We start from the raw sequence: 15,976 nt of genomic DNA on the forward strand, positions 1-15,976 counted from the left end.
CTTTAAGTGCAGACAGACCTCAAGGTGGCCTCCATGATCCTGTCTCCAGTTGTTTACACTTTTGTGTGATCCTCTCCGCTTGTATATAGGCAGCACCTGTGACTTGCTTTGAATCAAGAGAATATAGTAAGGATGATGAGGTGTCATTCCCATGATTATCTTACATTATGGAAAACCCTCTCTTGACAGGCAACAAAAGCAAAACTAGACAAATGGGACTACATCAAACTTAAAAACCTCTGTATATCAAAGGAAACAATCAACAGAGTGAAAAGGCAACCTAAGGAATGGGAGAGGGATCCCTGGGTGGCGCAGCGGTTTGGCGCCTGCCTTTGGCCCAGGGCGCGATCCTGGAGATCCGGGATCGAATCCCACATCGGGCTCCCGGTGCATGGAGCCTGCTTCTCCCTCTGCCTGTGTCTCTGCCTCTCTCTCTCTCTCTCTCTGTCTGTGACTGTGACTATCATAAATAAATAAAAATTAAAAAAAAAAAAAAGGAATGGGAGAAAATATTAGCAAATCGTCTATCTAATAAAAGGTTAATATACAGAATACAGAAAGAACTCATACAGCTCATCCATAAAAAACAAATAAACTTTAAAAATGGCCAAAGAACTTATATGGACATTTTTTCAATGAAGATAGAAAAATGGCCAACAAACATATGAAAAGATGTTCAACGTCACTAATCATCAGAGAACCGCAAATCAAAATCACAGTGACCTATTACCTCCCACCTTTTAGGATGACCACTACCCCCACTCAAAAAAAAATCCGAAAACAAAAGTTAAACCCAGAAAATAACAAGCGCTGGTACAGATATGGAGAAAAGAGAACCCTCATGTACTGTTGGTGGGAATGTAAAATGGTGCAGCCTCTATGGAAAACGGTGTACAGGTTCCCCCCAAATTAAAAATAGACCATATGATCTAGCAATACCATTTCTGAGTATAGATCCTACAGAATTGAAAATGGGATCTTGAAAAGATATTTGCACACCTATGTTCACTGTACCATTATTCATAAGAGCCAGCAGCCATTAGAAACGACAAATACCCACCATTTGTTTCAACGTGGATAGAACTGGAGGGTATTATGCTGAGTGAAGTAAGTCAATCGGAGAAGGACAAACATTATATGGTCTCATTCATTGGGGAATATAAAAAATAGTGAAAGGGAATAAAGGGGAAAGGAGAGAAAATGAGTGGGAAATATCAGTGAGGGTGACAAAAAATGAGAGACTCCTAACTCTGAGAAATGAACAAGGGGTAGTGGAAGGGGAGGCGAACGGGAGGATGGGGTGACTGGATCACGGGCACTGAGGGGGGCACTTGACGGGATGAGCACTGGGTGTTATGCTATATGTTGGCAAATCGAACTCCAATAAAAAAAAATATACCAAAAAAGGGGATCCCTGGATGGCTCAGCAGTTTAGTCCCTGCCTTCGGCCCAGGGCATGGTCCTGGAGTCCCAGGATCCAGTCCCACATCAGGCTCCCTGCATGGAGCCTGCTTCTCTCTCTGTCTCTGCCTCCCTCTCTCTGTGTGTGTCTCTCAGGAATAAATAAATAAAATCTTTAAATATATATATACAAAAAAATAAATAAACCTATCTTCTAGTTTACAAAAAAAAAAAAAAAAAAGCCAGAAGGTGGAAGCAACCTAAATGTCCCTCAATGGATAGATGGATAGAGAAATGTGGCATATGATATGATTGTACTCATATGTGGAATTTAAGAAACAAAACAAATGAGCAAAGAGGGAAAAGAGAGAGAAAGAGACAAAACAAAACAAAACACAGACTCTTAAGTGTAGAGAACAAACTGAAGGTTACCAGAGGGGCGGTGGATGGACAGGTTCAGTGAAATAGGTGAGGGGGATTAAGGAGTGCACTTGTCATGATGAACACCAAGTGATGTATGGAAATGTTGAATCACTATATTGTACACCTGAAATTAATATTACACTGTAGGTTAACAAACTGGAATTTTTAAAAAGATTTATTTATTCATGAGAGACAGAGAGAGGCAGACATAGAGGCAGAAGCAAGCTCCTCGCAAGGAGCCTGATGCGGGACTCGATCCTGGACCCCAGGATCATGCCCTGAGCTGAAGGCAGACGCTCAACTGCTGAGCCACCCAGGTGTCCCAACAAACTGGAATTTAAATGAAGACTTTAAAAAATAAAATTTGTGAAACTTTGCATAGAAAAAAAAATGTGGTATATACATACAATGGATTACTATTCAACTTTTTAAAAGAAGTCTTATAATAAGCTACAACATGGATAAACCTTGAAGACATTATGCTAAGTGAAATAAGCCAGTCACAAAAATACAATGTATGATTCCCTTATATGAGGTATCTAAAGTCTTTAAACTCAGAACAGCTGGAATACTACAGAGAGAAAAGTGATCACCTCTTACAAGGTAGGAGTGTGCAGAAAAGAAAGGGAGGGGATATATTAGAGGATAAAATGGCATGGAGAGGGAGCCTTTGTAAGCTGCCTCAGGAAAGCAGTACAGTGCACAATTGGGAACTTTAGAAATCTGCTCCTGAGAGTCTTCCTTGCCTGAAAAGTGCTCAATGGGGAAATAGCACAGAATCACAGGAGGGGCAGTGAGGTCTCAATATTCCCGCAGACACAAAGAACAGGGGTGCTTGGGAAAAAGCTCAACTTGTGCCATAAACCACAAGCCGCAGTCGGATTGGGGGAACGATGTTGTCCTATGTCCCATTAAAGGACTGGAACGCAGCCACCCTCTACGGGCATCCAAGTGGAACACATGCGCACTCAAGTGGGGGAACGTCCCAGGGCCTGGCAGTGGAGAGAAGCGGGCTGTACTCCGTTCCTCCGGGAGAGGCAGAGCCAGTGAGCACACAAGACAGCAAAAGCCCTGCCACTGACCAGCACCCTTCAAATTGTAGGAATCTGTTCCCCCATGCCTGCCCACAGGAGGATCTAAGTCAGTGTCCACTGAGAGACTACAGTTCAGTACATGGGCAGAGCTCTTGTCTCCAGGGCTGAAGATCTGGCCACCACCATTTTTCCCCTCCTTTTACCCTGGAGAGGTGAGACTCCAAGGAACAAATGCCTAATAGGGCAAACAACTTACACTGAACCCTGCCATCTGGCAAGGGGCAGGGCATCTCTGCCCAGGCACAGACACCTGAGAATCAGTGCAGTAGGCTCCTCCCCCAGAATACCAGCTGGAAGAACAGGGGAACAGCGAGTTTACTGATCAAACAGCACTGGAAAGCTCCAAGACTGAGGGAAAATAGTATATAGAACTCAAGGGGTTTTGCCTTATGATTCGTTTATCTTTCAGGTTAAAAATTTCCATTTTTCTTTCTCTTTTCTTTCTCTTTCTCTTTTCTTGTTTTAACTGCAGTATTTTATCAACTCTTCATTTTTAAGTTTTTTCCTTTTTGACTTTCATATTTTTACAATTACAAGACATAGATAGTCTTCATTTTTGGCTTCCTTTCTTCCAATGTATACAATTTAAGTTTTGTAGATATATAAGTTTTTTGGGGGGGGGTTGTCTTGTTTTGTTTTGTTTTATAGTTTTGGAATTTAGTACCTTCTAACATATGGACCAAAATATACTCAGAACCAAATGAAACACCATGTTAGTCCACTCTGTGAGATTATATTCTCTCTTCTTTCCCATTTCACCCCCCTCTTTTGTCTTCTTGTTTTTGTTGTTGTTGTTGCTGTTGTTTCTCCATATAAGTTTTCCTTTTTTAATATAAATTTGGAATTTAGTACGTTCTAACATATAGACCAAAATACACTCAGAACCAAGAGGATCACTGTCTTGGTCTACTCTGTGAAACTATATTCTCTCTCCCCCACCACTTTCTTCCCCTCCCTTTTTAAATTTTTCACTTTTTTTAAATTTGTTTTTCACTTTCATGGTCTTTTTAAAATTCTTTTTCTTTTATGACTGGTCCCTGATCTCTTCATAATTGTCTAGGGTATATTTTACTTAGGTCATGGTTGATATTTTTTACTCTGCTCACTCATACAGCCATTCTGCACTGGACAAAATGACTAGAAGGAAGAATTCACCACAAAAGAAAGAACCAGAAGTAATACTCTCTGCTACAGATGTAATGGATATGGATTTAAGTAAGATGTCACTGATACAATACAGGATTACAATTATAAAATTACTGGTGGCTCTTGAAAAAAGCATAAAAGACTCTAGAGATTCTCTTACTGCAAAATTGAGATCTAATCAGGCCGAAATTATAAATACCTTAACTGAGATGCAGTCTAAACTGGATACTCTAACAGCTAGGATTAATGAGGCAGAAGAGAAAGTGAGTGATGTAGAAGACAAGTTGATGGAAAGGATGGAAGCTGAGGAAAAGAGAGAAAAACAACTAAGAGCCCATGAGGAGAGACTTCAGGAATTAACTGATAGTTTGAGAAAGAATAATATTCACCTTATTGGGATTCCAGAGACATAGAGAGAAAGAGAGGACCAGAAAGTATGTTTGAACAAATCAAAGAGGAGAACTTCCCTAATCTAGGGAAGGAAACAGGCATACATATCCAAGAGATGGGGAGAAACCTCCCCCCCAAATCAACAAAAAACAATGAACAACTTGACACATAATAGTGAAGCTTGGAAATTTCAGAGATAAAAGGAAAATACTAAAAGCAGCTCGAGACAAGAGATTCCTAACTTACATGGAGAGAAATATCAGATTAACAGCAGACCTATCCACAGAGAACTGGCAGGCCAGAAAAGCCTGGCATGATATATTCAGGGTACTAAATGAGAAAAACATGCAGCCCAAACTACTTTATCCAGCAAGGCTGTCATTCAGAATAGAAGGAGAGATAAAGAGCTTCCAGGATAGACAGAAACTGAAAGAATACATGACCACCAAATCAGCTCTACAAGAAATATTAAGGGGGACCCTGTAAGCAAAGAGGAAGCCCAAAGAAACAACCTGTAGAAACAGAGACTGTATAGGTAATACTATTATTTGCAAGATGAAAAATTGCTAGAGATTTGTTATACAATATGCATATAGCTAACACTATGGTATTGCACAAATGGTTAAAAATGGTTGAGTTAGTAAATTTTATGTGGGTTTTTTTCACAATTAAAAGAAAAGACTATCTTGCTAGCAGACCACTCTGTAGACTCTCCTTGCTGGCTTGATGAAGTAAACAGCCATACTGGGTGAGCCCACGTGATAAGGAACTGCAGGCAGCTTCTAGAAACCACAGGTGGCCTCAACCAACAGCCAGAAAGAAGCCAACATCGTTAGTCGAGGAAATGAATTCTACCAGTGCCAACAACTGGAGCTCGCAAGTGGATTCTTCTTTGGCCATACTCCCACATGAGAATGCAGCCTGGCTGATGCCTTGAGTAGAGAGGAACCAGATAAGCCATGCCTGGACTCCCAACCTACAGAAACTGCAATAATAAATGTATGTAATTTAAGCCACTATGTTTGTGGTCATTTGTTATGTGGCAAAAGATAACCAATACAAAAGGGACGGTATAAAAAACTTGCTTCCAAATAACTGCCTTGCTCCTGTGGAACCCTAAATAAAAGGGCTCATGGTGGATACTAAAGGCCCTTGGGCCAACAAGACCAGTCTTAAGTTATAAACATTCAGAGACTTGGAATATATTCATGTCTTTGCCTGAAAGTCACTCAGCTTATACATCTGCTGGTTTCCAGGAGGTATTTTCTACAGATTTAACACAATTGCCAAGAAGAGGGAAAAAAGTCATGGTCACATGTCTTAAAGTTCAACCCCAGGGTCTCAGGGTCTCTCTACCATAATTCTTTATGATCTTCAGTGAGAGCCCCATGGATACAATAGTAACAGCCTGGGATAGGTTTAGACTAGGATAATAAATTTATAGATTTCATCTTATAAATACATAGGGATATGTATGGGATAACTTGTTATAACATGAGAATGTCTCTGCCTCTGTCTAATGATACAACCTCTCATTCTTTGGTTTGTTATAGGCATTCTTTATGGCAATGGTCAGAAATGAGCAGAACTGGGCATATCCATGGGATTTCAAATATGATCACCCCTATTTCTGCATGTTTCCAAACAATATCTACCACTCCTGATCTGTCTTTGACCAAAGAGATTCTTATCCCCACTTCTTGTCAAGCCAGTGGAATGGAGACTTTCTGACCTTTTGGCTCCCTTTTTCCTTACAAGTGTATAAAGTGGAAGTAGCTAGGGGTGGGGTGTGCTGTGAGATGGACAACAGTAGGCAATAGGGATAATTGGAAGCATGCAGGCCATCCATCCCATCTGTGGCCATGCTGAGCCAGAAACTCAAATGTGGTTAGTCTTCCATGGCAGGTCAAAGTCATTGTCTCAGACCTCCACAACTTCCCAGATGTGCCAGCAGAAAAGAAAGGACTTTCTTGGTGCCAATGAGAAAAGACACTGATTGGCATGGCTTGGAACACAATATTGACAAAGCAGGTGGCACACTCTGATTGGCAGCCCCCTTATTACCACCAAGGAGAAGCATCTATTTGTGTGTAGGGGGAAAATAATTTTTCAAAAGCAGGAAATGCTTTTCTGGGAAACAACTAGCCATCCATTACAAGCCCTGACCTTTCCTCTTGTTCAGTTTATTTCAGATTATACCATGAAGTCCTAGTTCCAGTCATACCCATGCTCCCTGTGGTGAGCAGTGAGTTCCTCTTTTGCCTAAACTAGTTAGAATCAGATACCATCACTTGCAAACAGGAGGCCTGATTAATATCTTACTTATTACTGATCAGCCTCTTGACTGCAGCCTAAAGTAACGTAATACTTTACATTTACAAAGAGAAGTCTCACACTTTTGGTGGTCCACCCCTAAAGATAAAACAGATTTCCAGGTCCTAATGTATGATTTCTCAAATAAAGAAAAATGATAGAGAAAAAAATCTTGGCCCAAAACAGGGTGTTTTCCTGGGGCTGGCTGTTTTTATTGATCATTCCCAAAGGGTGTCACCCACACATAGAAAGAAGAGACCCCCTCTGGGGAAGACCCAAACACTAGTCTATCCCAAGTATTATAACCTGTGTAATACAGATGTCAGATGTTATCAAAATTTAGCTCGTTTGAGCTAGAGCAAGCATATCTGGAGAGTTAGCTCAAATTATACTTTCATGTAATGAGGACCTGAATTCAGTGTTTCTCTGGCTTCACATCAACAAAATTACATCCCTGCTCACCTAGCACTTCCAGGAATCTTCCCAAGGACACACTCAGAAACCTGGGCCATATTTGGACAGAAAGATGTTCATCAAAGCATTATTTATCATTAAAAAAATCTAAATCTTCAACAAGAGAATGGTAATAAACTCCACAGAATTGAACTCTAAGAAGCTATTCCAGTTTTTTAAAAATTTAAAAATACCTAATGACATGGAAAAATACACCATAAATGTTAATAGTAATAAAGCTAACAGGCCAGGTGCTATGCTGAGTACTTTACACGTATTACCTCATTTAATCCTCACAACAACTAACTATATTAAGGATATTCTTATTTACTCATCATAGACATAGAAATGGTGACTTACCAAGGTTAAGTAGATGACATGGTCACACAGATGGGGCATTCAATTCCAAAGTTGTAGTAGCTAAGCAGCCACCACACTGCTCTGAAAGATAGAAATTATAGTTATAGGATACCAATGTTATCATTACATGCATACACATAGAGGCAATTTTTAAAATATTTTTAAAGGTACAACAAAAAAGGACAAACCAGTCAGAACGGACACTACAACCAATCAGAATGGAAGCCAGATGTAAACAACCAAAATGGCATCTAGTTTGTTAGCCTTTGCTGTATAACAAACTACCCCCAAAACAGTAGCTTAAAACAGCTATTTTATTGGCTCATGATTCTTTGAGTTGATGTGGCCTGAGATCAGCAAGGTGGTTATTCTGTTGGTTTTGCCTCGAGTCACTGGTATGACTACAAACACCTGACAGCTCAATTGGGATTGGATGGCCCAAGATGGCCTCACTTACATATCTTGCAGTTGGTGCTGGCTACCAGCTGGACCCTACTCTTCATGAAGTCTTTTTCTTTAAGATTTTATTTATTTATTTATTTATTTATTTATTTATTTATTTATTTATGAGAGACACACACAGAGAGAGGCAGAGACACAGGCAGAAGGAGAAGCAGGCTCCTTGCAAGGAGCCCAATGCGGTACTCGATCCCAGATCCCAGGATCACGCCCTAAGCCGAAGGCAGACGCTCAATCACTGAGCCACCCAGGCGTCCCTTCATGAGGTCTTTCCTCCTCAAGGAGGCTAACTCAAGTTTCCTCATATGGTGGCAGCAGTGCTCCAAGAGGGCATGAGCAGAATCTTTAAGATCTTTTGAGGTGTTGCTTAGAAGTTATACATCACCACTTCTACAGCATTCTATTGGTCAAGGCAAGTCACAAAGCCAGTCCAGATTCAAGGAATGGGGAAATAGACTCTACCTCTTGATGAGAGGAGCTGCAATGAATTTGTGGCCATTTAAAATCTACTACACTGTATACACCAACTGAGTATCAGCCCTATATGTATATGTACATAGAAAAAAAAGACTGGAAGGAAATCAACCTAACAGGATTATTTTTATGAACTTTTTGTATTTCTGCCATTCTCCAATTTTCTTAATAAATATCTATTACCTTTATGAGTAGAAAACCCTAACACCTTCCATAATAGTTTAACAGGGCAGGTTGGACAGCTTCACTTTGGCACGGAAATCAACATAATTTCTCCTTTCCTAGCTCTGTCACTTCCTAGCTTTGACAGTTTTGTAACCCTTCAGAGCTTCCAATTTTCTCAGCCATAAAGATGGAGCTAACATCACCTATTTCACAAGACAGTTGTAAAGATCAAATGAGACAATGAATATAAAACACCCACAACATGCCTTGGTGGTTTCCCTTCCTCCCACTCCACCTGTACCAAGACCTCCTTAGTTTTATAGGAATTCTCTTTCTCACAAAGCTTAAGCTCTGTTGTAGTAAACTACATACACACACATCTCTAAAAGTAAACTGTATGCCCTGAGGGCTGGTTTCCAGACTTAATCCACTCCCAAGTACCTAGCACAAGACTCAGTAAGTTCTTGTTGATTCATTAACCAAATCAAAGTTTTCCACTTAATCCCTTTTTCTGCAGTTTTAAATATAAATTCCCGTATCAAGAGTAATGTTGGTTATCCAATGTATGTATCCCTGATGATGGAAAAGCCTAACGTGGTTCACCACCATAAGAAAATTCAAATTTCTTATGGTTCTAAGCCTCTACATGTACACAAATACAGTCACAATAGGTTGATTTTTTTTGTTTTCTTTTTTGTTTGTTTTTGTTTTTGTTTAGCCATCCACTTTTCAGGATAGGCTCTTCTTGCGGCACCTGGCTCACTCAGTTGGTAGAGCGTGTGACTCTTGGTCTCAGGATTGTGAGTTCAAGCTCCAGGTTAGGTGGAGAGATTACTTAAAAAATACAATCTTATGAAGAAACGGCTCTTCTTGCCATAAGAAGCAATTTCTGTTTTCATAAAAGCATGAAATTAAAACTGGGAAAATAGAATATGTAGAAAAAAGTGAAATAAATTTTAACGAAACAATCATTATTCTGAAAAAACTATGCAACCCAAACTGAAAACAGCCTTGCTATTGCTTCAACAAGGCAGCTATCACTAGTGCTTAGTTATGGAGGGTCTAATTTACGTCATCAGTAATCACATAGGTAACATGCTCTCATAGTTCCTCCCACAAGTTAGATCCAAACAGAGTAGAGAGAAGGGAGTATGAATGGTCATCCATGTATCATGGTGTCAGGAAAGACACAACCTAACCTGGCTTAGGCAGATGCAAATCAATGCTATTTTTAAAGATCTTTGAGAAAGACATTTCATAAACTCCCAGATGACTCACTATGCATAACATCTCCAGAGGGTGGGAAGGGCAACAAAGAGCCTACTTTTGCTTTCTTTTTTACATACAGGATATTGCTAACAAATGCAGAGAATCAATTGTTGAATGTTTGTGGTCATCTGGTGATAGTCCACCTCTCATTCCACACTGAGAAAGCCGTGAGCCCCTTTTATGCTTTGGCTCCTCCTGGAATCCAGGCAGAGTGGCCAAAGCAAGCCCCCAGGGCCTCTGTCTGGGAAGGTGGGTTGTAAAACAAAAACTGCATCTGCAAGAGGCCGGAACACTTGTTCCAGTGGGAACAACTGAAAAAGAGCTATACTCTAATTCAACCGTTCTGAAACATTTTGTTCTCAGGACATTTAAAAATTACTCAAGAATCCAAAAAGCGTATCTTTGAAAATTCTATGAAACATAAGAATACACAAGCTCACATCCCTTTAGTCACCAGAGCAATGTCATCACACATTCTGTAAATCTGTGATCATTTCAAAATGAAAAGTTAAAGAAAAGGGGGGGGGGTAAGCAGCACAGAGAATGGAGCAAGTAGGGATTACATCAACTTTCAACAGCGATGGAAGCCAGAAGGTAACCTGACATCACCAGTACGCTGAAAGAAAATAACATCCAACCCCAAACTCTATAAACAGTGAAAGAAATCCTTCAAGATGAATTGAAGACACATTTAGACAACCAACGCAGAAAATTTTTCTGTACTTAAGGAAATTGCGAAAAGTGCCCGTCAGGCAGGAGAGTGTTTCCACAAGGAAGGTCAGAGATTTAACAAAGAATAAGGAGGAAAAAAAATTAGGAAAGAACGCTGTGCTAACTCTAAAAATTACAAGTATGAGAGAAAAATTATTGAGGAATCCAAATAGTTTACCTTAGGAAACTGTAGAAAACACAAGAATATAAAAGCACGCATTACGTTAGTCATCAGAGCAGTGACTTCATCACACACACACATCAGGTCGCCTCTGGAAAATTCCCACAAGAATGAAAAGGGGCAGTGACGCCTCACTATTATTATGAAACTCGTTTTGACACAGACTCCCTGAAAGGACCCTGGGATCTGCAGGGTCCCCCACAGCACACTTTAGAGAACCGCTGCTCTCATCCTCGTGTTGCCCAGGGCAGGTTCTTTCTCCTGAGTTCCACTCCCGACCGGCCAAGGGACAAACGGCAAGGTCACCGGCCCGGGTTCACAAGAGGAACTACTCTTTTTCCTTTCGCAAAGGTGACCGGGTGACGCACAAGCTAGAAAATCGGGTTTCCGGGGAGGCGTCGAGAGGCGCCGCGAGAGGGCGCCCCGAGAGAAGCCCGCGGCGCGCCTCGCCCCTCCCGCCCCCCTGCCCGCGCCCCCGCCCGCGCCCGCGCCTGCGCCCGCCGGGTTCACACGGAAGCCCGGAAGAGGGGGAGGCGCCCGGAAGAGGGGGGCGGTCGCGGCCTCATTGGACGAGCTGCCTCCGCCTCACGCCCGGAGGCGGGGCTACTTGGCCCTAAAAAGCGGGACCCGGCGGCCGCTAAAGCGCGCCGTTCTGGTCGCAGTCTGGCCGACGTGCTCGTTGCTCGCCGAGGTCCGCCGGGTCATGGTGCCAGCCTGACTGGGAAGAGGACGCTCCGGGGAGACGAATGAGGAACCACCTCCTACTACTGTTCAAGTACAGGGGCCTGGTCCGCAAAGGGAAGAAAAGCAAAAGACGAAAATGGCTAAATTCGTGATCCGCCCGGCCACCGCCGCCGACTGCAGTGACATCCTGCGGCTGATCAAGGTAGCGGGAGGCCCGGGCCCTCCCTGGGGCGGGGGAGGGGGAAGGTGGGGAGCGGCTCCGGCGGGTTCCCCTTTATCCGCCCGCCCCCCCCCCCCCCCAGCTTCAGCCGGGCCGCTCGATTCTGGGAACGAATCGCCGCCCCGCCCACCCCGTTCCCTCTGAGCTGCCTGGGCCAGGGCCTCACTTAGTTTTCTCCCTCTCTCCCTTTCTCCCATGTGCATCGCCCCAGGAACTGGCTAAATACGAATACATGGAAGAGCAAGTAATGTTAACTGAAAAAGGTAACGCGACTGTACCAGGGCGGGGGAAGGGTGTCTGGTACTTGGCATCTTCACCGAGGCCGTCACTGTCCCCGATGCCCCTTCTTGCAGATCTACTAGAGGATGGTTTCGGAGAGCACCCTTTCTACCACTGCCTGGTTGCAGAAGTGCCCAAGGAGCACCAGTCTCCGGAAGGTAACGCCCCCCCGCTTCCAGAAGCCAAACACCAAGTGTTGTATAAAACATAGTGTCTGTTGTGTAGAACCACTGACAACGCAGGCCAAAGTTACTGAGAAATTGGCCAGAAATAATAGCCAGTGTTCAAACTACTGAGGAAAAAGAAAATAGATGTCCTGCACATAATAATAGGGCGGGTTGAAAGAGCTGTTTAAGTAAGTATCAGAATGCTGTGGAGACCTGGAAGGGTTAGGTATAATGTCATTTATTGTAATTCAGTTCTTGTTTGACCCTAACGTAACCTTTTTTGTAATTGTGTTAAATCACATTTTTTTCTTTAATTTGTCCCAATCTTCAGGTTACAGTCTCTAGCTTCGCCATGTACATGGCCCTTCCGTGTACATGGATGGGCGGGGAGGTAACTAAAAGATCCTTTACACAATAAAGTAGATGATCATGATAAATGAGGTAAGGTCCTATTATCACACACTTAAAACACGGTAGATCAGAAACTCCAGTGTACTCTCTTCCTGTGTTTGCAAAGGACTATAAAATGGCTAGAAAGTTTAATTTGAAACCTTTGCCTCCATTTGAAATTATAGACACCCTATTTTTATAGGGAGTCAGATTGTTTTATTTTTTTTTTTTTTTGCTGGTCCCTGTTGACTGGTCAGAAGACAGAGCTAAAAGGGGAAGTTGTTTGGGTGGGTGCTTCACTTTTTTCTTAAGTCTCTTCCCCAAGCTAGAAGAAATGAACGGAAAACATAAGGGATGAGGTACTTTTTGGAGGTATGTGGATGTTACATGAGAGCTATTTCTGGGTACCTCTGCTTCTTCTGGCTTAAAACTGGGGAGAGCAAATTGAAAATCTGAATTGGAAGGCAAGTTCTGAAATTAAACGTTACACTTTTGATGGCCTGATGTCCTGACCTTAAGGAAGCAGAGTTTCTAATCTACAAATATTTACTATTCTGAACTGCCGTGTAAACCCGACTTATTCCCAAGTCAACATACCAATATATCAATAGGATGTGAATAATGTGTGTGTTTAGTTTAAGACTACAGCAGTTTTGCTCTGGCAAGTAATGAAAGTCTCACTTCCTGGGGTGTGAGATCCAGCAGATCGCAGAGTGGCCAGTCCCATGATTTTAGCCTCGCTTCAGCTAGCTCTAATGTGTGCTTTTTGCAAATACATGTCCTGAGAACAGTGAGATCATCCAACAGTGGCCTGGACTGCACTAGCATAAAAATCAGGAGACAGTCCCGTTTCAGTGCCTACTTACTTCTATAATACGTGCATGTTTATTTTCTAAAACCTATGATAGGCTTCTGATTTTGCAGCTACAACTTTTATGGGTTGCTTTTCATTCACATCTCATGTGATATTCTTATTACAGGACACAGTGTTGTGGGTTTTGCCATGTACTACTTTACCTATGACCCATGGATTGGCAAACTGTTGTATCTTGAGGACTTCTTCGTAATGAGTGATTATAGAGGTATGGCTGAGTTTAGGAGGAGATGCCCTAAAAAGAAACCAGGACTTAACATCCTGAAGATGACTTTTTAAATGGTACTTCTCTTTCTTTTAGGCTTTGGCATAGGATCAGAAATTCTGAAGAACCTAAGCCAGGTACGTCTTGGTTTGGGGGAGGGGCAGGGGGTTTGGTTTCCAGATTTGTAAAGGTTACTGAATTATTTTAATAACTGGAACAGATTTGGGTCTTGGAAAGCAGGTGAAATGTCACTGAGTTTGTTTTACTCTCCCTTATAATAGGTTGCAATGAAATGTCGCTGCAGCAGCATGCACTTCTTGGTAGCAGAATGGAATGAACCATCTATCAACTTCTACAAAAGAAGAGGTGCTTCTGACCTGTCCAGCGAAGAGGGATGGAGACTCTTCAAGATCGACAAGGAGTACTTGCTAAAAATGGCAGCAGAGGAGTAAGGCGTGCCGGTGCAGACGATGACAGCTTCCATTCTATTTTAGATTAAGTTCTCAACTGATCTTGCTTTCTATCCTGTTTGTAGTCAAATAATAGAATGAACACCCATTCCAAAGCTTTATTACCAGTGGCGTTGTTGCATGTTTGAAATGCGGTCTGTTGAAGATGGCAATCTTGTATGCAGTTTGGAGTCAGATTTCTCCTTGAACATCTTTTGATAAACAAGGTGGTATGATCTTAATGTATATGAAAAAAACTTCATTCTTGTGAGTCATTTAAATGTGTACAATGTACACACTGGTACTTAGAGTTTCTGTTTTGATTCTTTTTTAATAAACTGCCCTTTGATTTAATTGGTATACGCATTTTGACTAATCTTTATTTCTCGAGACATTTTTCTTGCTATTGAATGCAAAGTAAAAATGGCCAAGAAACATTAACTTGATAACCTTAAAATTGTTTACAGCCCATTTTTAACCCAATTTAAAGTGGTCATGAGCTGTTTGTTCTCAAAGTCTAGAAAGAAGCCAGTTGAATTCCATGGTTTTCTAGGAAGCAGCATGCAAAATGACTTTACACTGGTGACACTGTATGCTTCACCTGACAGAATTTTCAAAAGCTGAGCACCAGGTTAGAAAGTGAAGCCCATTTGTTAACCAAGTGAAAGGCGGAGATGGAATTCTCAATCACTGGGAATGGAAGGGGGCACACATCTTTCCCACAACACAAAGATGCCATGAGGCATCTTTCCTGCCTCATCCCATACAAAATGCTATTTGAAGGGAAAGTGGATCACTTTGCTAGTCAGGCAGGCATGAACCAACTTTTTAACAGGAAATGAGCAAATAAAAAGGTTAGAGGCAGGTGCAGGTACCAGTCAGGGAAATTAGTTTATTTGGAGGGCCAGTCTATGGTACTGTAGTACCACAATGGGCTCCTCTGTGGAAAAACCAATAGTGCTTCAAACAGGGTGGTAAACAAAAGCTTTCTCCAGAACTGAAAATGAAACTATGAAGGGGCATGAGAAAGAGATAGTCTTAGATAAATATTACGTCTTCAAAAAAAAAAAAAAGTTGTACTTTTCAGTAATCTCTATACCCAATATGGGGCTCGAACTCACAACACCAAAGTCAAAGGTTGTGCACTCCCACCCCTGTTACCTCCTTTTATTACTCATTACATTGAGCTAAATTCCTAAACCCAGCAATTCCCATAATAAAGAAAATGGTAATTAATAAGAACCACTGTGCTGATTTCCAAAATTAACGTTTCCCAACTCATCAGATACCTGAAAAACAATGATCCCTCTCTTTCTGTGTTCTCCAGGAAAGAAATACTAAGCTGCTCAGTGAAAGGGGGCTATCACCCGGCATTCCTTGTTTTGGTATCTGTTCTGTCTTCCTAAATGTCTGTTCTGCCTTCCCTAAACCAGTGGGATCCTGTACTGTACTACTGAATACAAGAGAGCTTTGGGATTTATTGGTGGCTCAGAGAACATGCTATGAAAAGTTTCCAGAGTCCAGGGCCCTGCTGGGATGATAAGTAACTAGAAGAGAGAAGCTGGCAAACATAAAAAGGGTTAATTAAAACACAGAGAGCCTTGTGGGGAAAGAAGGCATTTTGAAGACTGTGTTGTGGAAAGTGGGCCTCTTTGAGGAAAACAATTACATGCTGACTGTGGTTAAATACGTGAATAAATTAGATTAACCAACCGAGTTACAATATAACTCTTTGTTTTCTCGTTCTTCTTAGAGTTTAGCCTAAAAATCCAGTGTTGTCACATGGAAGCTTTTATGAAGGTCATGTCCACTCTCAAGAAGCCCCTCACGTTTAAAATACAGAAGCTGATGCACCACAGTATCAGCCCA

At 41.8% G+C, this 15,976-nt stretch overlaps 2 protein-coding genes across 9 annotated transcripts in view; one reads left to right on the plus strand and one right to left on the minus strand.

The window, feature by feature from the left end:
* Positions 1-11,228, minus strand: part of ACOT9 (acyl-CoA thioesterase 9) — a 63,839-nt gene extending 52,611 nt beyond the window's left edge. For 5 of the 8 annotated variants that reach the window (XM_072743684.1, XM_072743683.1, XM_072743681.1 and 2 more), the window contains exons 1-3: positions 10,837-11,228; positions 7,581-7,661; positions 1-106 (exon numbers count right to left, since the gene is read on the minus strand). The gene's annotated coding sequence lies outside the window, so the exon portion shown is untranslated. The remainder of the gene's footprint in view (positions 107-7,580; positions 7,662-10,836) is intronic. The other 3 variants (XM_072743682.1, XM_072743678.1, XM_072743679.1) reach the window with 2 other exon arrangements.
* A 167-nt stretch (positions 11,229-11,395) lies between these two features.
* Positions 11,396-14,465, plus strand: SAT1 (spermidine/spermine N1-acetyltransferase 1). Its single transcript, XM_072743690.1, has 6 exons — positions 11,396-11,725; positions 11,955-12,006; positions 12,097-12,180; positions 13,560-13,661; positions 13,755-13,795; positions 13,940-14,465. Exons 1-6 carry the CDS (start codon positions 11,660-11,662, stop codon positions 14,108-14,110), a joined length of 516 nt encoding a protein of 171 aa, XP_072599791.1. The 5' UTR covers positions 11,396-11,659; the 3' UTR covers positions 14,111-14,465.
* The last annotated feature ends 1,511 nt before the right edge of the window (positions 14,466-15,976 follow it).

The sequence above is a fragment of the Vulpes vulpes genome, chromosome X (genome assembly GCF_048418805.1).
Source record: "Vulpes vulpes isolate BD-2025 chromosome X, VulVul3, whole genome shotgun sequence".
NCBI classification, from domain to species: Eukaryota; Metazoa; Chordata; class Mammalia; order Carnivora; family Canidae; genus Vulpes; species Vulpes vulpes.